At 38.8% G+C, this 25,713-nt stretch overlaps 1 protein-coding gene across 2 annotated transcripts in view; it reads right to left on the bottom strand.

Moving 5' to 3' along the window:
* The window catches only part of TRIO (trio Rho guanine nucleotide exchange factor), a 240,855-nt gene that overhangs the window by 54,043 nt on the left and 161,099 nt on the right, over positions 1-25,713 (bottom strand). For both annotated transcript variants that reach the window (XM_061996023.1, XM_061996024.1), the window contains exons 32-34: positions 24,053-24,195; positions 23,329-23,428; positions 15,529-15,772 (exon numbers count right to left, since the gene is read on the bottom strand). In XM_061996023.1, coding sequence (XP_061852007.1) covers positions 15,529-15,772; positions 23,329-23,428; positions 24,053-24,195 — 487 coding nt within the window. The remainder of the gene's footprint in view (positions 1-15,528; positions 15,773-23,328; positions 23,429-24,052; positions 24,196-25,713) is intronic.

Raw genomic sequence — 25,713 nt, 5'->3', positions numbered from 1 at the left:
TCTGCTCCTCGACGTTTCCCACGCACATCAAGCGCACTAAAAAATATTGAGCCATTTTTACTCTAGTTCAATTCTCCTGTCTTTAACATTTAGGGAAAGTTAGTGACGTTATCAATATACCTTTGAAATAATGATTTCCACGTGTAAGAAAGCTTCTGAATAAAACACAGCAAAATTTGTCCATAAAACTGGTTTTGAGCTGGTTTTCTTTTGTTTTTAGCTGCATGTAGACTGACCTTATAACACTAATAATATATGCAGGAAGATACTTTAAATGCCCATATTATTTGCCTCTTGTTATTGCAAAATCTTCTGTTCCTAATGAAACACTATTATTTTTAGGTTTTGCTGTGGCCCTTTCTTAGAAGACAACACTGACAACTAAATGAAGGTAGCAGGGAAGAGAGAACAACCATATGAACCACTGTACCTAAAGCATTTTTCACAGGTTACATGATTAAGAAGAAAGTATCACAGACAGGCAATTGTCTTCCATAGACACAATTGTTGGAAAAGGCAATTGCTTCACAGCAGCACTGGAGTGGAGAAAGCAGTCTCCACATGAATCTTCTATAGTGTGTATTAGGTAAGAACTTGACTGGAAAACATCTCTATGCACCTATAGAAACAACAGCTACAACTTTCTTAGGGTCCAAGACAGAAAGCTTAGAACTATAACTTTTCATACCAAAGTATAAATAGAAGGGAGATGAATTCTACACCCCAAACCCAACACTTCTTAATTTAACATGCAGGGATCACTATTTAGTACCCCAATCATCTTAAATGAGATTTAAACACCTGAAGATGTACCCCAAATCTCAATTTTCATCAGAGACAGTTATCTGTATTACCATATGTAATTTTAAGCCCAAACCACCAGCCTATTAATGCCCTTCTGTGGTTTACTTCAGGCTCTATATCACAAAGCTCTCTTTGTATTTTAGTCCCATCAGGTTTTCTGTATTCCCAAGCCCTATCCTGCATTAGCTTTCCCTGTCTGCAAGACAGCTCTTCCTGTGGCTCCTCACATCACCAAAGTTTTGTAGCAACTCATCCTTATTAATAATGAACCATCTCCCTCTTCATCCACCACTTAAATATTTGTAGACCCCAGACAAACGGGACAACACACTTAGATCCATTTTTAAAAAGCTCACATGCTGACTCATGACATTTGACAGCATTAAAAAAAGTATTTTAGAAGAATAATTCAACTTAACTGGTTTTTGTGTTTGTTTTTTTCACCTTATCCCCCATAAAGCAGAAGTGAGTTTTCCTGGCTACACATTTCATATTCTCTTCTTTAAAAAAGTGCACAGTTATCAGCTTCATTTCTGAAAGAAAGTACTGACAGACCCTTCAGAGCCCTAGCAACTTAAGACATTTCTCAGTTAGTTAAATCTGTGTCAGAGTAAGTGTCCAGGTGAAAATTTTGTCAATAGCTATTTCATGAAGGTTTTAAAATCCCAGGCGAAAGAGCCTTCTCACTTTTAAGAGAGCATTTGGTAAGAAAGATTACATCTGAGTGAGCAAATAAAGAAACTAAAACCAAAACCCAATTAGAAGAGCACCACACAACCTCAGTAGATAAAGTAGCACATACTTTATACATTACACATAAATGAAACACCACAGCCTGTATCTGTTACTACAGTTGAAGGAATGAGATCAACGTCCTGGAACTCATCTCAAGACTCACTGATGGACAATGTCAGACAGTCAAAAGCATTTTAAGGTATTAATATTTTGCTAGCTCAGCACAGAAGTCACAGCTCATCAGCCTCCACCATTGACAGTGAACAAATTAGCTTTCTACAGCTTCACCTTCTCAAAGGTACCAGCCATTTGCCAATCTACCAACCTCCTTATGGACGTGCTACCTCATCTGAGGGTACCATAACCCTGCACTTAAGAATGGAAACATTCATCCCTTCTTTTGTTTCAGAGGACAATTGGAGTTAAACTGATTGCATTTCTCATATCTCAAGACCTTTTTATGGGAATAGAAATGACTTATAATAAAACAGGGATAAACACCATTTCAACCTGATCTTTGTAAACCCTCATTACATTTTACATCATATTGGGGAAAACAAGCAGAATAAGAAAGGGAAGTTGATAAAATGCAGAGATTTCGTTTTTAAACATCGATTTTGAGTTGCCTCAGAGCCTGAAAAAGAAGCCAAAGAGCCAACCTTTTTTCCTTAACATCTACCTTTTAGGGGAAAAAAGGAATCTTTCCCTTTGTATTCCAGACATTCCCTTTACAAAAGCAATTAATAGATTTTTAAATCAGTACTACAAAGCTATTGTAAAAATTCTTCTTCATGAGTGGAGAAGCATATACAAATAGCTGAAATTAATAGAAGAGTGAATTCTTATTCAGCTCTGCCAACATCTAAGTGTCACACTTGCAAAAAATCATTTTGAAGTGCACAGTTCTTGCAATTTTGAGTTGTTTCTGCGTGTGGGAGAGAGAAAAGATTCAGACTGAAGACCACCCAGATCTAGCAGTCAAAAGTTAAGGCATAAATCCATAACTATTAAAATTCTTGAACCAAATCAACATTGCACAAACCAACAGGAATTTATTTACAATGTGCATTTCCTATTTTAAAAAAATATATTAAAAATTCAGGCAGACTTTGCATACAAACAAATCTTTGGCAAATTAGACACTGCCTCACACCAGAATACACAACCAAGAAATTGTGGGACGGTAAAAATGCGTCACTAAATAAATCTGAGGTGGAATCTTCAAAAGGTGAGCTCCCACACTACCATCTAAATTCTGAAAGGAGCCTGACTTTGCCTTTTCCTCAGTGTACAATGTGTCCACAGTTTAACTGCTTGGAGCACAGCTGCGCCACTAGGATCTGGTTTCTTCAGCTCCACACACAAAGATCATCCTGTTCCCACAAAATAGCCTCACTGCTCCTCAGTCTCACAGATAGCACTGCCGGTCTGCAAGGAGCGGAATCATTACAAACAGTGGCTCTTTGGACTTATATTCAGTGAGTTGTTTCCTGTTCTTTACTACCAGTGCTGCCAGCTGCCACAGACACTTTCAATTAAATCAGTCAGAAACTGTATTTTGCAATGAATTGTGTGAACATCCTTAATTTGAGATTTCCAAGAACTCTTTTCAAAATACTGCGTGTTTCAATCAAAAAAACCCACAAACCCACCCAACAACTACCTCTAACAAAGCATGCTGGCTATTTAATTAGTTGGCAAACCTGGAAGAAGTATTTTCTGTTTGAGAGTAAAGAGATATTTTCAGAGCTGAGAGATTAGTAACCTTCCCTTCTACATCTTGGGTAAAGCATTTGCCAAGAGCAACTGATACCAAGATACTGAAGTGCTCAGGCTTTAATCAGAAGTATTGGGAAAGGAATCATTTATGCAACTATTCAGTCACCAGGGCAAGGACCTAAACAAGCCCTTTCTGTCTCCAGCTCTACAGAACAGCCCTAGCTGTTGCTTTTGCCTACAGTTCAGAAAGAATATCAAAAAGCACATGACAATGTAAACTCTTTCCCATCTTAATAATTTGACTATTCTTTTCTTAAGTTTTCCCTTCTGCTCCATGTTATAGTTGTGGAATTAGAGCCTGTGTACCACTCCCAAGAACGAAGAGATCTTTCAAAAGAAATGATGTTCAGTGTCCCTGGTCTTGTGTTTATCTGGAAAAGCTTTGGGAAAATTCTGACTCCTCAACACAGTCACCACTGTAGCATGCCAAATCGGCTTGAAGGATCCCAGCCACTGTCAGTAAAACCACAACAAACCATCTTCAGATAATTCAAACAAAATCTTTTGGATGAGTGTAAGGAATGTTGCTCCACATACATTCACTACTTAGTGAGGGGTGGGAGGGGAGAAGAAATATGCTATGTCTCATCTCTACACTGGAAAAAACAAGAAAATGTGTTCCAAGTGAGAAATACTTGTTGTCCTAATTAGACATATTGAAGAAACACTCATTTTTGACGTTAATTTTATTACCCAAGTTACTCTTCATCATCCTTTTTTTTCCCCTCCCTTCATTTGAAGTTTCTGCTGTATTCCCCTCAACCTCATTTAAATCACCATTTCTCTGCCCACTTCAAAGGCAAAAGGAATCAGCCTGTTGGCATGAAAAATCTGGTGAAAATAAGGTTTCATTTTCCAAACCAGTTGTTACTGCGTGTACAGGAGTTGGGATTCTTTTAAACATAAATCTCTTCAGCTAATTATCTTAACTGGAAATGTATGCTGTCAAAGACATAAAGAAAGGGTAAGAATACATTCATCAGAAGCATTCAGAATATTGAATTATGCTCGCCTTAATATTTGTTTCTTTTAAGTCACTTAAAAGGAAAATGAACAGATTGACTAACCAAACTAGGTCATTAAAAAGAAAAGAAATCCTTTTAAAATGGCACACTTAGTCCCTGTAAGAAATACTGATGCTGATATGTTCCACACATTGGCATCTGGAGGAATTGCAAGCTGTGTGAACTACCTGTTGGTTGGTATTACTGACTGGAACACTTCCTATTCCCCTTTGCTAAGTTCAAATTGTACAAATGCATTTTTGTTAGTTACAAAGAGCTACATCAAGATCTCTCCTTTTGTCTCTGCTCAGGACTGCCTACCAAAAGTCCTGTTGATGTATTACACAGAGTTAAGCCACACAGCACTGCTAGGTACAGCAGATGGAGTCCAGCCATGACCCAACACCCTGCTGCTTCTGCAAGCAGGAAAGGTACTTTGGCATTAAAAGTACCAGTCTGGATTAAAAACATTAGACGTTATCACAAAAAAACCCCACCCTTACATACTTTCACAGCTTCCTTTATTATATTGTACAAGATACTTTACCAAAATGAATTCCTCTGTGCTATATGTCTAACAGGAGAGCAAAATCAGACATGTGCATTTTGTCTCTCTCTGAGCCTGGATTTCACATGCTGCGTTTTTGCAAATCACAAACTTGGTTACTTAACAGATTTAATTATTTTTGGAGGCTAGATTTGCCATATACAGAAGAGAAAGAAGAGAGCAAAAAATCTCCAGGACAGAGGTTTATCGTTCTACGTTGTCTCTCAGGCGTTGAACAACTGATAACGCAGAAAACACGCACTGTCAGACAATTCCACAAATCTGTTTCTGCAATGTGCTGAACACTCTTTGTACCTACTCTGAATTTTATGTGTAGAATAATTCAGTCCTGAAAAATACAAGACGTTTCTGTTTGGGTTACACAGTACATGTTTTACATCCATTTAAAAGAAAGCTCAGAACCATAAACCAAACATGGTTGCTCCGTTGACAAAACTAAAAAAGGGTGCACTTTGTACAAATTCAATCATCACCTCTTACTAGAATTGTGAAAACTCAGGTACAAAAATAGTGACTCTAATTCTATGCTTTAGATATTTCAGAAAGCAACTACACTAAGCTAAATCTTTTAGGATTACGATTAACAATTAAGTGCCAGAAAGCTTTTTTTAAACTGCCATCAAATTTTTGCACTCTTCCCAGTTAGTTCCTCCTGAACGCAGCAGGTTCTCATAGTAGAAGTTTTAGACTACTAATGTTAACTTCCTCAAGCACACAAAAAGACCTAAATGGACTCTGTATCTTAATACATGTGCCTCTTGCTGACAAAAATATGAGGTTAGCAGTCTTAAACTTTTCCAAAAGGTAATACTGTTGCTCAGAAGCTCACGATCTGATAAAACAGTGCCATCTCCTTCTGCAATTTAGAATGGTATTTTGCCTTATAAAAAATCATAAAATGCTTCTACATGGAAGATAAGACTGTCTGAATAGATAAAATACTTCTTTTCAAATATGGAAATAGAAATAATTGTCATCACTCCAGCTTCAATAATGTATGGCTTTGTTACTCCAAAAATAGTGAAAGAAGACAGTGAAATAGCACTGCTATTAACTTTCTGCAGTTCTCAGGATTGCCATCTCTGTATAGTCTTATGAAGATGATGTGAGTGACCACTGGATCCCATAACCTGGGCTTTCACTTAAGCAAGCAACCAGGACACAAGGAGAACACAGCATGTACCTCCAGGGTACAATCTGCCGCAAGCACTGTTACTCTGTGCCTGTAACCAGAGTCCTCAGTCAGTGGTTTCCAAACTGATTCTGTTACCAAACCAATTCTGATACAACTGCATTTAGTCCTGCCACATCTTTAGGATGAAAGGATAAACACACCTAAGTCTGTTCTATGAAATCAGACAGGATTTACAGGGCATATATTTTGCTAGCCATGAGACGATGAGAAAAGTTGGCATCGAACACACTGGGATGGATCGACAAACACCTCAGGCTGTGATAAATAAATACATCAGATACTGACGTTACCATTTTGAGATACATGGTTACCGATTTGCTGGCTTTCACCAAACAAACTTTTGTGTTTAAAATTGCCTAAAGCATACTTTGATCCAGTCTTTTGGGGATTTTGTGATGGTTGTTTTTTCTTTAAAAGAACTCCAAACCCTTTCACTCAATGTACTTTTCTTTTTTATTAGTGAGCCCTGCTTTTTTCTTCATTCACTTTCAGGATCTTCTTCATCATTACAGACTCCCTATATTTAACATTACTAAAAATCCTCTCCTGTTATACAAAACTGGAAGAGCAACTTAGACCTTGGCAACCATCACAGAATCACAGATTGGTAGGGGTTGGAAGGGACCTTAAGAGATCATCTAGTCCAACCCCCCTGCTAAAACAGGTCCACCTAGATCAGGTGACACATTAACATGTCCAGGCTAGTTTTGAAGGTCTCCAGAGAAGAAGACTTCACAACCTCTCTGGGCAGCCTGTGCCAGGGCTCCCTCACCCTCAGTGGAATAGTTTTTCCTTATATTTAAATGGGACTTTTTGTGTTCCAGCTTTACCATATCTACCAACTAAACAATATTTACTTCCAGGTCCCTTAAGGTTTTCTGTAGAAAGCAACAGATGACCATTCAGCTTGCCTAGTTCCTCTTTCCATGTGGCTTCCCTAGCAGCTTTCCTTTCTTCAGCATATTTGCAGGTTCTTACATGCAATTAGATTTCCCTAAACTGTGTTTGTAAGGAATCGCCACATCACCGATACTTTAAAGCTTATATTAACAAATGAACAGATGTCTAGTAAGGCTCTGATCACGCCCAGCATGATGCAACAAGAATAACTAGTGTTTTTCACAAGCAGGAATACATCTTATGATTCCTTTCCATTTCTTGCATGCAATGAATACATTTAGGGGCAAAGTCTTCAGCATTTCTGATATCCCCATGGACACTGAGGAGAGTCCAAGACTCATGGAAACGCTTTGTACACAACAAACCCATGTTGGTAATGCTAATTTTTAGCATAACTAAAAACTAGGATAGCTCAAGCTGAAAGGAGGCCCCAAAATCCATATAATCTAATCTTCTGTTCAAAAGGATGGGTCAATTATGAGCTCAGACCAGACTCCTTGGGGCTTTGTCCAGTCTGCTCTTGAAAACCTGTTATACTTTTCACTGCTTTTTGTAACAGGGACTATTTCTGCTGCACTGTAAATTGTTAACATACAGTAGGTTGGACACAGTTGGTTTATGATGACACGGAAAATGACCACAGGGTTCTGGTCAAAGATAACTTGATAAGCAGCTTACTTAAGGTAGCTTTTGCCATTATGCCTGCACGTCGGTTATGTGTCTTCTATTGCTATAGGAGTTAACCACTATACATCCATACTAGAAAATGCACATTGCAAACATTCTGAAGAATGTTAAGAGCACTTTTCCTGGGGTCATAAAAATGTTTTTATGATGCTTTCACTTACCACAACAACTTTTTAACACAGTTTGCTCTAAGAATTCTGTCATTTATTTGCATAACTTCCACGTTACGGAATGAAGAATTTAAGTTCAAGAGCTGTTCCAAATAGAGAAAAAATGTCTTGCTATTTGTACTCAAAGCTAGGAGAAAATACAAGCAAATTGGAACTATACCTGTATCAGTGAATATGCAAATTGGTGGCAAAACATTGCATAATGAAGCAGTGATTTGAAAACAGTGCCAACAACCTGAGACACATCAAGGGCATCTGTTAAAAAGCTCCTGAAAGAGATGCATGAAAACTGATGCAACATTTCTAGTTTAGCATGCAAAACAGAGACTAGCATGTGATTGCAAAAAAAGTGCAATTGAGGTAATGGATCACAGACTTTCAGCAGCCTCCCCCCATTGAAAAGAGAATTGGAGGAAGGCAGTGGAAAGCTAAATTCTGCTACATGCATCTGCAGGTAGTGATGATGACAGATGATGTGATGTAATGTGATGATGTCCTGAAAAGTGCACAAGAACATCAGCTCTAGCCTGCTCCTCAACAATTTTCTTCTCTCCGGTAAACATGAAACACATAAATAACTCCTGCCAATACCAAAGTTTAGGATATGAGCCACAACAGACAAAGCCCTAGAAAACTAGATAGCTGGATAAAGAACAGAAGACCTTACGGACATTGTCAATATTTCACAGTTCCGTGACACAAAGAAACTGAAACAGGTAAAATTAACCAGACGGTCCTTGGATAGGAACAACCACCTCAGCTACAGAAAAAAACACCCCAGTATTTCTCTGTTGTCCATCATGAACAAAGCAATTACCTATGTCAACTCCATGTCTCTAGGAGCACTGTCCACCCAAATAGGTGCCCCACTCTTCCTGTTCCAAAATACTTACTCTTTAAAACAGAAGAGAAATTCAGTATCTCTGAGGATTTAGTTAATCCAAAGTAAAATATGTATAACAAAGACACCCTCATGAAGTAATTCTTAACACTGAAGCAACTTTTTCAACAATTTGTTACACCTGAAGATGGATAATTAAGGAAAATAACCACCAGTCCCAGAGGTTTTTCTTCAACTGCAACATTAAGAGCAACATTTGCAGCATACGATTTTAGTTTGCACTCTGTTCTGCCTCAGTACCTTGGTTAGAAAAAGAAACTGCTCTCAGAGAAAGGCTAATTGCAAGCCAAATAACAACTCCCTTGGGAAATCTAAAGCCATCAGAATTGCTGGTTTATATCCACCCTCTACCTCACAAAGATCAGCTGTGCAAATACATCTGTTCTGAGGCAGATACTTTTTACACACACTGATTTCCTTTCCAACTACAATATATATGAGAAATATATTTGGCAAATGTTTGGGATCAAAAGTACATTCAAGCCAGCATTATAAAATTTCTTCTTCTCAGCTGTAATACTGAACTCCCAAGCAGGACAAAAAGCTTTCATTACCTATGTACAAAAATTCCAGAGACAAATTAACCACATATACTTATTCCCACAAATAGAGTCAGCATGGGAATTACAGCTGTATCTGTTCCTACACTGGGTTATGATAAAAGAATAGTGCAGGAGTTAAAGGCAGGTTTATACAGAAATCAATCCTATGACGTTTCAGAGCACATATAAACTTTATTTAGAGGGAATTCTTCTACAAATTCAAATTGTGAGATTCATTGAATCTTTTTATCTACTTTAGCACAATGCCAAGGAAGCAATTCATAAAGACTTTACTGTTTATTCAAGACTGGATTAGATTTTTGCTATTAACTCAGATCATCTGATACAGCTTGTCTATAAAGCCCAATGCAAAGATTATGATATAATGGATCACAGTCAATTGTTGACATTTTATTTAAGTTTCCTTACGCTCAAAGCATGACTTTAACTGCAAACTCAGCTAAAACCACAAGCTGAGAAAGCCAGAACAGAGAATTTATGTTTTAATTTATATTGCAGCTATTTTATTTACCTGGACTAAAGCATGAGAAGATGTTTGAAAAACCCCCCACACAAAACCTGAATTCAAACTATCTTTGCCACTGCTAGACTAGCAAAACTTTTTGGCAAAATATCTGCAATTACACGGACACTTATGATTTATCAGGGTTTTAAAACAACCGATCATTGTGAAGTTGAACTTCAGTTATTAAAATGCCTGCACCTCTGCTCAAGCTCAAGTCTGATAACTATGTTGAACTTAAGACTGCAGCATGGCTTTTCCAATTCTTTGCTATTTTAGACAAGCAGAGTGTGAAACCCAACTGAGTGCTCGACTTGGCCTCCTGTGAGCTCTGCATGAGGCTTTCTGTCAGATGGCTATTTGGATAGGCAGCCTGTTATTTGAAAATTTTATGAGGAAGTAATTGATTCATCAAGAAACAGGAATTTTTAGATTAATATTTAGCGTCTTGTACAACATATTCCTCGATATCACTTGGTGCTTGTGACTGCATCTAGCTGTGCAGCAGAAGCAGATCCCTTTCTGTATCCTGCCATGGAAACTACAGCCCCCACCTTTTGCCACGTGGCCCCAAGGTACCTACTCATTGTTCAGAGTTCCTTTCCTTGCTAGCCTGGGCTGTAACTCATTTCCTGCAGCTGCAGACCCTGTCAGTCTCACAGGCAGCGCTTTGGCTCCGAGCCATGGGTGGGGATCCTTATTCTCATGGCCCATGTTTCAGTCGCTCCCACTCTCAAAACTATAAATCCTCCCCCCTTCTACAGCCTCCCTCTGCTTGTAAGCAAACAACTGCTGCCCAAGTCATCCCTCTTTTCTTCTTTTCTTACACTACAGACAGGGAGTCCTTCCTCAATTACTCAAACTGGATTCCTGTTTTATTTCATCAAATTCTGCTGCTATCCAGAGCTTCCTCTTCCTATGTAACGCTATTTGGACTCAGGCATGGGAATGCTCCATTTGTCAATTACTACTTTCAAAGCTCCCCATCATGTGCAAGATGTTTTACCTTAACTCTCTCCCTCCTTTATCTAAAATATTCTGAAGAGAAGCTCTGCAGTTGTGAGAGAACAAGCTTACCTCATGTAACAAATCCAAGACGCTGCTTTATCCTGTTTATCTGTAGCCCCAACTATAAATACCTCTCTTTTCTAGGGAAGTATCTCTTCATCACTCAGGTAATATTTATTTTCCTTAATTCCTGAATAAGAGGTTCCCATACCATTTCAAGAGCAGCTCTGACACCTGCAACACCTGCCCTATACCATTCTTTCCCATCTTGCAGGTATAGAAAAGGGCTTACTACACATTTGTCAACCTTTGTGTTGGAAAGCATCAGCTGTTCAATCCTCCTTATTATGGTAGATTCTTTGAGATACTACAGTTAAGAATAAAAGAAGACTGCTGAAATAACATGTTTCTGTTTATGGCATCGGTCAGGACTGTATCCCAAGATTAAAATCAAAAGGCAGTACTTGGTATTTCAGTGGTGTGTGTATGTCACCATGTTACTAAGACATCACCTGCCTTTCAGATCTAAACAAACCTATTGACATACCTGGATTATAAGAACATATAAAACAGGCAGATAGTCTTCTCCTAAGTCAACAAATTATCTCTGTGTTTTGAATCAAACAGGTAGTTACATGAATTGGCAATTAGATGTGGTCTCAAAAAGCCCTCTAACTTCTGAAGAAGCTAGGAAATGTAAGCCTCATGAGCAAAAGCAATTGTTGTAGCCTTTGTAGTTCTCCAAACAGTAGCATTTACAGAAGGGATAACATGGACTATCACAAATTCCTCGGAGTTCAGAACTACTCAAAGTTGGAAAAGACAATAATGAACTTGTGATCTGAACAGGCAAAATATTCACAAACAGTTTTTAATACATGCCAATTTTTCTCAGCTTACAAATTCAACTTGGTTATAGTGAATTCTGTCCCCTGCCCTTTACCCCAAACTCTGTGGCTGTGTAAATGCCCTGCAAACAAAGGAAGGAGAACTATACATACAAAAAGGATGTACCACTGAATAAAAAGAAACCCTTTTCAAAAAAAAGAAGAGGAAGAACCAGCAAATAAACCAGGAACATTCTTTCTCCCCCATGCCCAATAACGTGGGGAATCACTGCAAAAAACAATTACTGCCTTATGTATTACTTGTCAAAAACATGTTTTTCCAAAGCTAGTGGGGCTTTTTTTTTTAGAGTGCACCAACTGTTATTCAACCTCTTCACTACCCACTTGTTTGTCTTTTTTCCCCATTATAAAAGGGATTTAGGTTTTTTTAAATGTAGTCCTCTAAACTGCACGTCAAAGTGATTAAATGACCCAAATAACTTACAAAAGTAGATCTGATATCCAGCAGAGCAAGCAAGAGATCTGGAACCTGCAAGCAACCTTCCCCTTAAAATGACTGTTGGCCTAGTGAATGTCTCTTTTTTTAACCTATTGATACTGATTAGGTATTTAAAGTCCTCAGAGGATAAGCAACATCTACACTTGTAGGCAAGTGATGAAGGTCATTTTTGGGGCTGTCTTCTAACATGAAAAAAACATTACCTTTCATGACAAAAACATTACCTTTCATGACAGACAGGTAATAAACAGACAAGGAATGACTGAGATCAGCTGTCAGAACTACACTTCATTGGACACACTTTCTGCTTTACTAATCTCTCTTTACTTTGGATAACAATTTCAAGTTATTTAAGGCATGAAGTATCACCCAACATTTCTGTAGTCAGTGACAAGAACCAGCCATAAATTAGAAGCTGTTTGCCATTTCAAAACTTTGAAGCTTGCTTCACCTCAGATACACTGTGGCTTTCCAACTTGTATAGCTGGCAAATGTTATTGATAAACACTGTTGAAAAGATCAAAACTGTAGGGTCCATAGGTACTGGAAAGAGTACAAAACTCTTACCTTCAACAAGCCATTTGTACAGGCTAAACACTGAACATCCAAGCAGCCCCCTCCCCCTCCTTCTGATGATGATCTCCTTTCTTTTTCCTTTGGAATTACATAAAACCTCTCTCCCTGAGGTTCTGACAACAGCTTGCGATGCCAGACATGCACAAATTCCATGCTCGTGCCTACTGCACGTGGCTTAACCCAGAAACTGTGCAGAATTACTCAGACCTCATGCTCACACTGAGAACCTGACATATGAAATGTTATTTTCAGACCTAAAAGACTCCAGAGGGCAATATTCTAATTTGTGAAATCATCCAAAAACTCTTAAAGTTCTACTTATGGCCAATAAAAGAGAAAAAACCTGTAATTAAAAAGACTGAAGTTGCAGATTCTCAGAAATATAAAATTTAGAAGCTGTCTGCCCAAGTACAAGGACTGCCTTGAATTATGGAAGTCATTCACTCGTTCTTTGCTATGAGGGTTGTTTCTTGTTTTCTTCTTCTTTTTTTTTCCTTTAGGAATTAATACCTCAATCAATGCCCACAATAAACAATTCTGAGAAGACCATCTAATTGTTTTTCCATTTGGCTGATTAGCATATTCCCCAATGCCTTAATTAAAGATCTTTAATCAAATGCAAGCACTTGAGAACAAGTAATTGCTTTGTGGGATTGTCTGAGATACTTTTCACTATGTGGGGGGGGGGAAATAAAAGCAAAGCACTTCACTAATTTTGCTTAATTTTTGTAATCCCTCTGTGAAACAAACGCTGCTAACAATCTCTTTCAAGCAACAGATGAAGCCAAACACATCCAGTGGTTTACAAGCACCCAGTCTGAAGTTGGTTTGGCTTTTTGCTTTTTTTCCCCTCCTCATATTGCTTAACATTATATAATAGTTTGTATGTTCAAGACAGTTCACACTAGTAACAGTCACATGCATGGAAAACTTTACGAATGAAACATCCAGCTCCTGAAGCCTGACACCCAGTAACGTGGGAATAAACAATGAGCAGCCGCTTCTTATCAGCTGAGGTTTAGATGACATGCCATAACATCCCACAGGAAGCCTGTGGCAGAGGCAGAGACAGAAGTCACTTCCGAGGCTGCACTCAACTCTGCAAATCATACTCATTCTAGCAATGGCCTTTTCTTCTTCAGTCTCTATGATGAATGCAGTTAATTACTGTTCTTTATTTCAAAGCAACACGTTGAACAGAAACCAAAGTAACTTTACAGTGCTCTGCCTCATTATACCCAAGTACTAAAGGAAAAAAAGCAATACAAGTTATGTCTACTGGTTTGATCAATAAAAGCAACAAAACCAGTTCTGTCTCTCCCTCAAGAGTCTGACTATTTTTCATGTAACACATACTGTCCAGTATAGCTTGTCTCTCCTAATAAAATTCTCTGTATTCAAAGGTGAAGTCCTAAAAGCACTAGAGAAATTGGATTTATCAATTCTATGTGTGTTGTTTAAACCAAATAACCCTGTTGACATTTCCATAATTTCACCCCTTAGTCGAAGGAAGAAATGTTTCAGTGATACCTTAATACATTTTCCAGTGTTATAATCAGAACAACTACAAACTGTCTGAGTCCAAACTGTTATAGGGCACAAGGGGATGAAAAAAGTATTCTAACTAAAGCTCAGTTCTTCAGACTCTCCCCCTCAACCACCCTGCATTCAGCAAGTTCCCGCTGTACACGCTCCTAACGTGAGAAACACACATTCTCCCCTCTTTAGCCCAGTATGTTTATACAGTGGCTCAAAAAACTGTGAAAAAAAGGTAACATGATAACTGGGATGGACTAAGTAATTGAGAAAACTGTTGTTATATTTGTGAAAAACTCCCCCAAACCAGAATTTTATGTTTTGGAAAACAGGTTTTCCTGAACACCACTTTCCTGCTCATCTTGCTACTTGCAATAACTAACTTTGAAATGCACCTTTTCCCCTAGGATGTGATTAAACACATTCTAATAAACTTTTTTTGTTGTTTTCTGTTTAAGTTGACAATGCTTTCAGCTCACAGGCTGCAAACTCAAGTAGTTTCCAGTGAAGTGAGTAAGCATTTTCTCTAATAAACTACTCTGTGAGCCTGGGGAGTTTATGGAGCCGAAGGACTACAGCACACCAAACCCTTAAAAACGTTCAAAAGTTTATGGAGACAAAGCACTAGAGTACACCAAAACCTTAAAAACATGCCCAAAATTATCAGATTTTTCTTGCAGCCTTCAGAGGCACAGTCTTTAATGCATTTGGGAGAACAAAATGAGATTTCAGAACTACTCTGGGAAACAGGGATGAGTGTGCCACTGCTACTCTGAAAAACTCAGTTAAGTAAAATACAGAAGTCCAAATAGCCAATTCCTGTGCCAGGGCATATAGATTGGTGTATTTACCCTTTGCATCACTGAGCCTGGTGTTGTCATGACATCTTACTGTGGAGTTTCTCAGGAACCACTGACAATGCATGCTGAAGATTTTCTTCCCTCCCTCCTTTCAGCACAAAACAGGTCTAGATTTTCCTGTCATCACAGTTCTATCTAACATAGCATATAGCTCTGTTCACTAAGGCACAGTCTGCTTAAACCTCTTCCCTGTCTTCAGTCACATTTTCACTTAACACTGAGAATGGCTGAGTGCTTACTTTGCAATAGACAGTGTGGCTGCAGGTTGTTGAAAGCATTGTTTTATCTAATCAAAAATGAGAGACCAAAACAGTGCAAGAACACCCAAGCTCCCATTTGCACAGTACTCCCCATCACCTAAAACTTGTGCTGCTGATGGCCAAGATTTCTTACCTTTGTGGTTAAAAATCCCCTCCATCTCCATACTGCTGCGAGAGTGAGCGATGCAGAGGGACCCGCAGGGCACCAGGCCTTCTGCAGCTGGCGACCGATCTGTGGTTCGAACCAGGCACCAGTCAGGCTTGTCATGGGGCCTCTCCAGGACCTCCACTGTCTGCCCACGGCGGATTGTCAGCTCATTACTGTTGCAGGCAGTGAAGTCATGGATTACCACCGTCAGCTCGCACCCACCAGACAACTGTGAGGGGGGGAAAAACAACAAGGAGAAGCCAGATGAGTGCTCGTTATCAAACCATCCGTCACACACCGTTACCTATTTAGGATTGCTGGCAGGATGCTTATTTTGGATGAGATAGCAAGCTTCTGGGACTTTCCACATCATGAAGAGATCATTTTGAAACCAGGCAGTGCTGGCATTTTAGAAGAGATTTCTAACGCTGCTCCTCTCTGACTGTTCAAAGCACACTGGTTGTGACAGTGCTGGGTGGAGGATTTAAGTGGTTTTTCTTGCTAGACTGCTCCTTACCCTGAAAGTTAAAGTAGTAGTTGCTTCAGAATATAGTTTATGAGTGATAATTGGCAACAAAAAGCCAGATATTATCAAAACTCATGAATGGTTGTATTTAGTATCTTGCAAGTTCCAGGCAGAAAGAGGGACTTTTTCAAATGAGCGTACTGCCTTTTTCCCACCCCACTCAAAATTCACATATGCAGGTCATAAAATCATCTAGGACACATAATTATACATACATAATGATAAAAATCAGCATCGGGTTCTGCACATAAGAGTCCCAAATACCCAACAATTTGATAGATGATCCACAGAGGCTTACAACTTACAGATTTTTGTTGATTCCCCAAATAAAAAGACACAAACTTGAATTAAAAGCAGGCAAGCTCAGAGTTTTCCTCCCCCTCTTCGAAACACATTAGAATTACTTTGCCTAAATTTAAGTTTCCTCTCTTTGATTGTTTCATCTTCTTTGATGTGAAATGAAAATTACTATCAGAACTTTGCAAAGTTCCCAAGATTGCTTAGCATCAGAGCACCCATCCAGCTTAAGCAAACAGCCCAGGAATTCCTTCTCCTTCCATACAGCGATGACCTTCCAGTCTACTTGAGCTTTTTTTGCGGGACTATTTCTACAGCTCAGGCTGCTTCAGGACAACATTCGTATCAGATCTCAGCTGTGAATCAGATCACTTCTGTGAATCCAGTAATTTTGTACCAAGCCAGTAAATACCTTCAACACCTTCAATGCACCAGTACAGGCTGGGGGTCAAACTGCTGGAGAGCAGCTCTGCAGAGAGACACCTGGGAGTCCTGATTGATAATAAGATAAACACGAGCCAGCAATGTGCCCTCATGGCCAAGAAGGCCAATGGCATCCTGGGATATATCAAGAAGTGTGGCCAGCACGTCAAGGGAGGTTCTTCTGCCCCTCTACTCTGCCCTGGTGAGGCCTCATCTGGAGTGCTCTGTCCAGTTCTGGGCTCCTCAGTCCAAGAGGGAAAGAGAACTTCTGGAGAGAGTCCAGCGCAGGGCCACCGATGATCAGGGGACTGGAACATCTTTCATATAAGGAAAGGCCGTGGGAACTGGGGCTGTTTAGTCTGGACAAGTGGAGACTGAGGGGGGATCTTATTAACATTTACAAATATCTAAAGGGTGGGTGTCAGGAGGTTGGGACATCCCTTTTTTCTATCATAGCTAGCAACAGGACATGTTCCTGTGCGACTTGATCTAGGTAAACTTGCTTCTGCACAGGGGTTGGACTAGATGATCTCTAAAGATCCCTTCCAATCCCTACCATTCTATGATTCTATGAACACTGCAAGGTAATCCTGCAATGCTCTATGCTGACAAAGGAGGACAAATACCCTGTGAGAGTTCAAACTGCAGCAAATACAGAAACACGTGCTATGCCTACATACTTCACAGTTCCTGTCATGTTCTTTTTGACTATTACGTTTAGATGTTCACATGGCTGCCAGCAACATCCCATGAGCTTTAGGAAAAGGAGATAAGAGCCTGCATTGTTACTATTTATTAGTTTTCATTACAAGCCTGGAACTGAAGCACCACATAGAAACTTTTCTAGGCTAACTCTGTTATCAAGCAAGAATTTTAAAGCACATCATCAAACCAGCAGAACCCCAGTAAGACTCAAATGCTGATTCCAACTATCTCTTCCTCAAGCCTGCAACAAACAACAGGACATAACTCCCAGCAAACAGCCTGGAGTAACTCCAAAGCTTTCCCATGCTATCTGCCTGGTAATCTTATCAGCTACCCTTGCTTGAGTGTGCATATAAAGAAGAAAAAGTTTTCTTGGGAGAATGCAAGGGCCAAGAAGGGCAGAAACAACTCATACATTCTGTGTTTAAGGAAGATAAATCAGGCTGTGCCCATTTTGACCCAGGCTAAAAATAAATCACATTGCTGCCAGTATATTTCTGCAGACAGTCCCAATACCCAAATTACAGGGTGGGTGTATTACATCTTCAAAACATGCTACCACCTCCCTCATTAAAAAGTTCCCTGTTCCCTTACACTCTGTCTCCATATTATATTAGTTTTTAGTCCATGAAAAACTGTGCCAAAGGGGAAAAAGTAAGGAGCTTTCCTTGTTTTCTGGTATTGATTTATGTTACAGCCTTCTTCAGACAAACTTGGAAACAATTGAAACCATGTGTATGCCTGATGGGGACTAACAAAAGAGCTGATGAAGTACAACTTCACAAGGCTCCCAGTGCAGACTCAAATTTTGTCAGGAGAGCCTGTATCCCAACCAGTGTAAGCACTAACACAGTAACAAGTTGACACTTTCCAGAAATGCCATCTAGTCTTTGTATTTTCTTCTAAATACCTACAAAGCCATAGCTTTAGTTCTCTATTTGCTTCCCTGCCCCTTTGCTTCCTACAAGTAGAGATTAATAAAATCTACTTTGTGACTGATGCAACAGCCACGTGGTTTTTAGTTTTAATATAGATGCTCTTTCTTCTCTTTCCCCTAATAAAAACAAAAAGATTTCAGATTTTATGGTCACTAAATATTTCATATAGTATTACACTAACGGAAAAAGCAAACAAAAGCTGTCAGTGGCTATGTCAGAAACTATTAAAGTACAAAAAAATCCTAGTCTGTCAGACAGTGTGGGAATCAGATATCCTAGCTGGCCAGTATTCCACTGACATTCAATATTCAATCACGCTTGAGTACAGCATGTAAGACAATTCCCACGTGCAATTGTTAGTTCCACACCATCCTCAAACATACACCATTAGATGCAACTTAGTGCAAGATTTCTCCACTGCTGCCTAACATACCCAAAACAATGATGTTCTCTACCCAGCACACATCTATGTTATGGAGAACTGACCAAAAAGGTGTTTTACCATTTTCCCCTCCTTTGGGATTACAGCCCTTTTTTCTCCCCACAACAGTAATGGTTCGGAAGCGCTGCTTTCCTCTTTGTCTCATTGCTCGTTTTCTCTCCATAACACACTTTCTGAAAACAGTTTCATCTTTTGCAGTGATTAAATGCAGTTGGACAGCAAGGAGTGTCTGTGATTAAGCACATTGCTCAACAGCTGTTGTTGGACAGCTTTGAGAAGGCTCTCTAGGCTAGCTGGAGGGAAAAGCAAGAGGCACAGCAGAATCTAGAGACTGACTTACACTGAAAAGAGTCACAAACCATCTAAATCGAAATTTAGGCTGAACAAGGGCTTTCTATACTTTATCCATCCTTCTTAAGAAACCCTTTATGTAAAATGAATTAATCAAGCATGATAAAAATAAATGAGACTATGTCTGAAACATGGAAACTGGACAGACAGAGACAAGATGAGAAACAAAAGCCAGACAGAAATAGAACTGCAGATTAAAAAAGGCACAAGGTTTAATTAAACAGCTTATCACGGGACGTAGTGTCTTGCTGTTGCTGAAATTAATGTTAACCATCTATGTTCATCTCTCTGGGGCTTTTTAATCACTGGCACTTGTAAAGAGGGGAAGAAAAAGAAAACAGTAACACACACTCTGAATACATTCTTACCATAGGTTGGCTCAAGTCACAAGACACTGCACAAAGACTTCATCTTGGGAAGATTACCACTGACAGGAGTTTTGCCACTTACAACAGCCTTTACATCAGGCTATATAACCTCCTCTCAGGGCTGCAAATTAAATTTACTGTCTCATGGTAATTGTACATGAAGAAGTGAAAGGAAAGACAGCAGCTAATAAGATTTTTCAGATATTTCAAGCATGAAAATCTTTAGTCCCCTGATCTGGGTGAACCTGCTTCTGCAGGGGGGTTGGACTAGGTGATCTCTAAAGGTCCCTTCCAACCCCTATCATGCTATGATTCTATAAGTACACTGTAAGAGAAAAGAAATAGGAGATACATAGTAGTTCTGTTTCAAATAAAGAGTATTTTGCTTTGGCCAGGTAGCTGCCCAAACTTGGCTTCTGACTCTGGAGAGGTGTACACTCAGAGTCATGTCTGGTTTTTACTAGCATTTTCTTCTGCTGATGGGAGCCTTTTCTCTTCTGCAGTTTCAGTTGGCAGAACTAAATATTTGGTTGCCTCCTGCTGCTTCAGTCCTTTTTCTGTTTTCCAAAGTACTACACACAAGCTTAAAGAAGCATGAGAATGAAATACAACTTCACATAGACAGCAGTACAAAGTGTTACCAGCTGAACACAAAAGACTATTTCTTAAACATATATTGCTCCATTGCCCACCCACAGCAGCTAGTATAATTCCTACTATTTAGGATACCTCCCTATGACACCTCTTTTTCTAAAAGCCTCTCATCTTCTCAGCTACCAAAATAGTAGTTTGGATTATTTCCTATTTCTACCAGCTTCCTTAATAGAAGCATGGGAAGACCTATCAGACCTATGTTGCTTCCTTCAGCCTTCTCATTTCATTTCCTACGCATTGGATCAAGTTCAAAAGATGTTAAGATCAGATCGAGCTCTGAGGCTAGGATCTGTTCAAAGGTAGAGTGCACGGGCCAAATGTCATCTACTTTATTTGTTAGCCACTTAAAATGTTGGGTACAAGGCTACAAAAGGTGAATGGAAAGAATGCTGAGAAAAGTGAAAGGCAAAATATTTATTGAGAAAGGTACAATACGGACATTCATTCAGAAAATCAAGATGGTTTGCTGGAAGAGAAATCTTTCTTTCAAAAAAGCCTCAATTTCACCTTGGACTCCTTTATACTTCCAAGAGTTCAGGATGGGTCTGTGCTATGGATGTATTTAGTATGTCTCCCAAATATGAAGACACATCCTCTGATTTTAAAAACAAGCTGGAAATGGTTCTAAGTTGCCTTGTCCACTTCTTTTTATTCTTCTAGAGCATGATCAACTGCATTGATGTAAATCAGCACCATTCATCCAAACTCTCAAAGATCCCCAGCTATGGAGATTCTCCAGCCTTCACAGTTACTCTGCTCTAGAGTTTCACCATTTCATACACATGAAAACCATATTATTGCAATCTTTTATTAAGGGCAAGTCCTTTGATCTAATCCGATCCACTGAAAATATGGGTAAAGACTGCTCTGTACTCTGTGCAGTGGCTTTTTTTTCACATACACTGAAGTTCTTCCTCCTATCTGTTTTCCTTAGATTCATTAGTCCCAACTTTTTATCTTTCCGTGTAAGTGACGTTTGGTAGACATCTTATCTATCTTTTTCTTAACTCCCTTCCCCTGGAACCCTTCCAATAGACAACTGATTGGTTAAACTTCTCTACTCAAAACTGGATGTGGTACCTAATTTTTCTCCTCTTAAATATCTTGAACAAAGCAAAAAACATAACAGGAATATTAAACAAAGCTACTCTGTTAATTCATCCACTTTTGAAAAGTGCAGAAGCACTAAATTCCTTCTTTGGACAAATAATACACAGAACAAGCAGCTTCCAGGGAGTCTCCCAGTTTTCAGTTTGCTTTTCTTGTCAATTAAAAGTGTAAAAACTAAAGGATACACTAACCTGAGAGCTCAAAAATACTTGTAAAACAACACTAAGCTCACTAAAATAATCTCCTGACAAATGAAGTTTTAAATTTGGCTAAATTCTTCTCCATTACCGCTTCCTTCCATTCTTCTTTCTTCAAACTCCTGTAGAACAGGTTGTTGGCAAGACTCCTCCTCATTGAAAGACAATCCTGAGGGCATTTCATTTGGCCAACTTTCTTAGCAACTCTCACATGATGCATAAAATATCAACCATGAAGGTTAACAGGAGAAAATCCGTGGTCCTTCCCAGTAAACAGCACACCAAACAACTGAAGAGAGGCAAGAGCTGTGCATGGCAGGAATGGATTGCATCATCTCCATTTGAATTGAAGCACAATCCAGCTAGGCTATGTGCACACAGCTTGTTATCTCAGCCAATAATAAGAGAAATCAGAGACAGTATATCTTGCTTTTGAGTGTGACAGATGACCTAAAATCTTCAGAACGCATTAAAAAACTCCTTCCTTTGCTACTGTAAACACTTTTTGTAAATCACTAAACATCTAAGTAAGAATTCAAGGAAAAAAGGACAAAACAAGAGTTATCCAAAAACTCATTTTGTTTTCTACAACCAACCATTTTTCTACCAGATATCCTTGGAAGAAACCACACCAAAACTACAGACCAACTGCAGTACACAAGGTCAAAACATAAGCCATTTTTGACAAATGCAAGAGCAATCCTAAGCATCTTGTACAACCTTTCTTCTGTCTTTCTCCTCTTTGCATGGGAAACAAAAAAGAAATCAAATCACAGAGTTTAAGTGACATGTAAAAATACAGAAAACTAAATCTCTTTTAGATGAAAATGGGAATGGTCAAAATATTACTCTGAGAATCTGGTCACTTAGGTGTCCTGTAATACACTGGTTATTTACCTGAGTGAGTTTCAATGGCTCATCAGAACAATTTTACCCAATGAAACAAAAGCTCAGAAATTACTAACCACATTGTCAAAGTCATTTGCTACACAGTTTCCATGTTTTTAGTCATTCTTTTGTTTGACAAACTTCTGTTACCCATTTCTACCCCCCTCCAATGTCCTAACACTGCTACCTAGCTAGATTGCTCTCTTCTTTCAATTCTGATGTAACACACACGTTTCATAAGAGCTTTTTTGATGCTTACCCTTCTTGTACCCATGAGAAACTCTGGCTCTGCTATGGGTCAACCCAGCCAGAATCTACAAGCATAAATGGAGGAAAGGGAACATTGGCACTAGTATCAGATCATAGTGTTGTAGATTACTCCTCTTTAATATGGTGATTTCCATCAGCTCTCATGCACAAAGTGAGCAGTCCTACTCTCTAACCCATGAGCACTGGACAGTATTTTCCAGCACAAAAGTAAATGAAACACCAACCTCAAGCTAACACAAAGAGCAGAATGGTAAGTTTTTATAAGACTGAGATCAACATCAAGAAAAACTCTATGCATGAGTATCAAAATTTTACACAAAATACAATTCTGTTTTTAAACTGGGTCAAATTTTCAAACAAACTTCAGAAAAGATGGAACCAAAATGGGTTTCTGCTTGAATAAACCTAATTCCTTCATGACTCATTAGATTTAAACAATCACCTCTGCTCTCCCATGCTATGAAGATAATTTCTCTATAGCACACAGCTATTTTCTAAGAGACAGAATATTTCCATGCCTCCGCTCTGGAAGTAATAAGGATCAATTCTGGGCCATGACTCAAAGTAAGGGATGAATTATTTGCTCTCATAACAATGCAACATCTGGGAAACTTACCTTATCACTGTCTAGCGTGTTCTGTGACGTTCGTGAGGCAATTGAAATAGTATCAGGTTGGCTGCTCCCATCTCCCTGACTGTCCAGGTCCTCACCATCTCTGCAAATAATTCAGTTTTCAGGACAATATTAGCATGGTGTTTGTAACATGTTAGTTCCCTACTTGCAGCTCTAAAGAAGAAGCACCTAGGCAGTCTGGCAATGGACACCAGGCAGACAAACTAACTGATGCAAAAATCAAATATCCAGCACTTAATACATTATTCTCTTAAGAGAACAGATTCATCTGCTGAAGTTTTTACATCATGTAGAATTAAGGCAATGAGGAACCAGTCACAACTATGGCAAAAGACCTCTACAGCCAAAGTTAGCAAGGCTCAGAACACTTAGTCATACATTTTAAGCTCTGTGAAAGGAAACCAAGGACCTGAATAACACATGCAGAATTGTAAGAAATCTAGCATGTAAAAAAAAAATCTATCCTGCACTGCAGTTCCAAATCCCTTCTGGAATAGCTGGATGTACACAAGTCAGGGACTGTTCTGAGCAGATATCTCAACAAATCCAGCTTTACAGGAAGGTGGAAATTAACTTTAAGATAAAGCTGGTGAAAATGACTCTCGATCTTGTCCAAGTCATTGAAAGTCATTAGAAATTCAACACTACAGAGGAAAGACTACCCTTGTGTACTCAGAGATCTCTGATTATTTTAAATACTACTTACCTTCTTCCTTTCTGTTTTGTTGTTGGTGCAGTTTTGGGGATGTGGATCGGCTCTTTCAATGCTCCTTTCAGATGAATGGTTCTTTCTTGTATCACTTCCCGGATGTGTTTGATCCAGTCCTGTTTATTCTCTATACTGGATGCCTTTGATATGCAAAGGAAACAAACCCCCATAATGGACTATTATAGTTGATAAAATTCACACATACAGTGAACTAATAAACACAAAGAGAAAGGCACAGAGAATGACTTTGTGAATCATTTTTGAAAGCTTAACAGAGTAAAGGAAATTCTGGCCAGTGGTCTTCATTTTGAATCACCAACATTCTTTTACATCAACATTAATATTGTTCATTTCAAAACCATTTTCTCTTAGATTCAGATTCCTCTTTCATAACTGGAAGTCCAAAGCCCTGTATGCATTTCACCCAAGAGAATGGATTGACTTTCTTAAAGAATTCCCATAATAATACCTTGAACATCGGCATTTTAAAGTCATGCTACTTTTTATGTCAATGATGACTTCATGTAATAACCTACTAACACTGACAGAAAAATTAACTTACACCGCAGCACATACTCCCACAACACATTTGATGTGTTACCCTTCCCACTTTTGGAACATACTTGGAAGCAGAAAGCTAATGCAGACAGTTATAAAAATACAATCCCTGTAACATACCATCTATATTTTTTAAGATAGCCTGGAAATGACCTGCTACCTAGCTGCCTGACTTGTAATCTGATTGCTAACCCTTATTTAACCCTGCACCTGAAATGCTATTAGATGTAAACTTCCCATTTCTCTTAATTGCTGCCTCCTGAAATAATTGGCTTTGAATATAAGTATTTTGTATTTTATTAATACTTAATCACCATGAATTCTAAAGGGATGATGAAAGTTACAGGAACAGATGAACAGTTATGAAAGAGATCGTCTTTGTTTTCTACTGCAAACACAAATATTTAGGGAAAGAATACAAAGTTTTGTCAAATCTTTTATTTAGGATTTTACTTATTATACTACTGAGCCAAGGAAGTGCTCATTTCCAACCTTCAAAAACAAACAAACAAATAAATAAAAATTAACAGAATTGCTGAACAGCTTCATATACCATGCAAGTTATCTAAATCTCCTGTGTTCTAATTAGAGCTGAAACACCTTAAGGACTTTCACAGAATGTCCTTAAAACCCCTTATACTGCACTACCCTGGGAGGATCATTTCAGGCTGCACAGCACTGTCTATGAAATTAAGGGAGTATTAAGACTGAACAAACTGTATTATTCAGTGATGTTACATTTCATTTCCTTGCACTCACTGGCTACTGTCAGAAAACTAATGTGAGCTCAGCCTGTAATTCACTAAGGAAACAAACTTGAGTGGCAACATGTAAATGTGAGCGGTCATTTTTAAGTGGTGTTATCGAGTAATCAACGTAAACCTATGGCTGAAGTCTTCAAGCTATAGAAGTCCACAGAATCAAACCTCTTCCCACCTCTATTTGTGAAAGAAAGTTTGTTTAATCCTTCAATAGACCACATAGATTCCCTTCTGCTGTCAAACCTCCTGAGTTAGATAAATACCACATCCTTTACACACAGCGGAAGGTTATTTGTTGTACTTGCCTTGTTGCCTTCTCAACAAATATGAACAACAACT

The sequence above is a fragment of the Colius striatus genome, chromosome 4 (assembly GCF_028858725.1).
Source record: "Colius striatus isolate bColStr4 chromosome 4, bColStr4.1.hap1, whole genome shotgun sequence".
Taxonomy (NCBI): Eukaryota; Metazoa; Chordata; class Aves; order Coliiformes; family Coliidae; genus Colius; species Colius striatus.
Note: the sequence above shows the minus strand (reverse complement) of the source record. Positions and strands in the feature narration are given on the sequence as shown.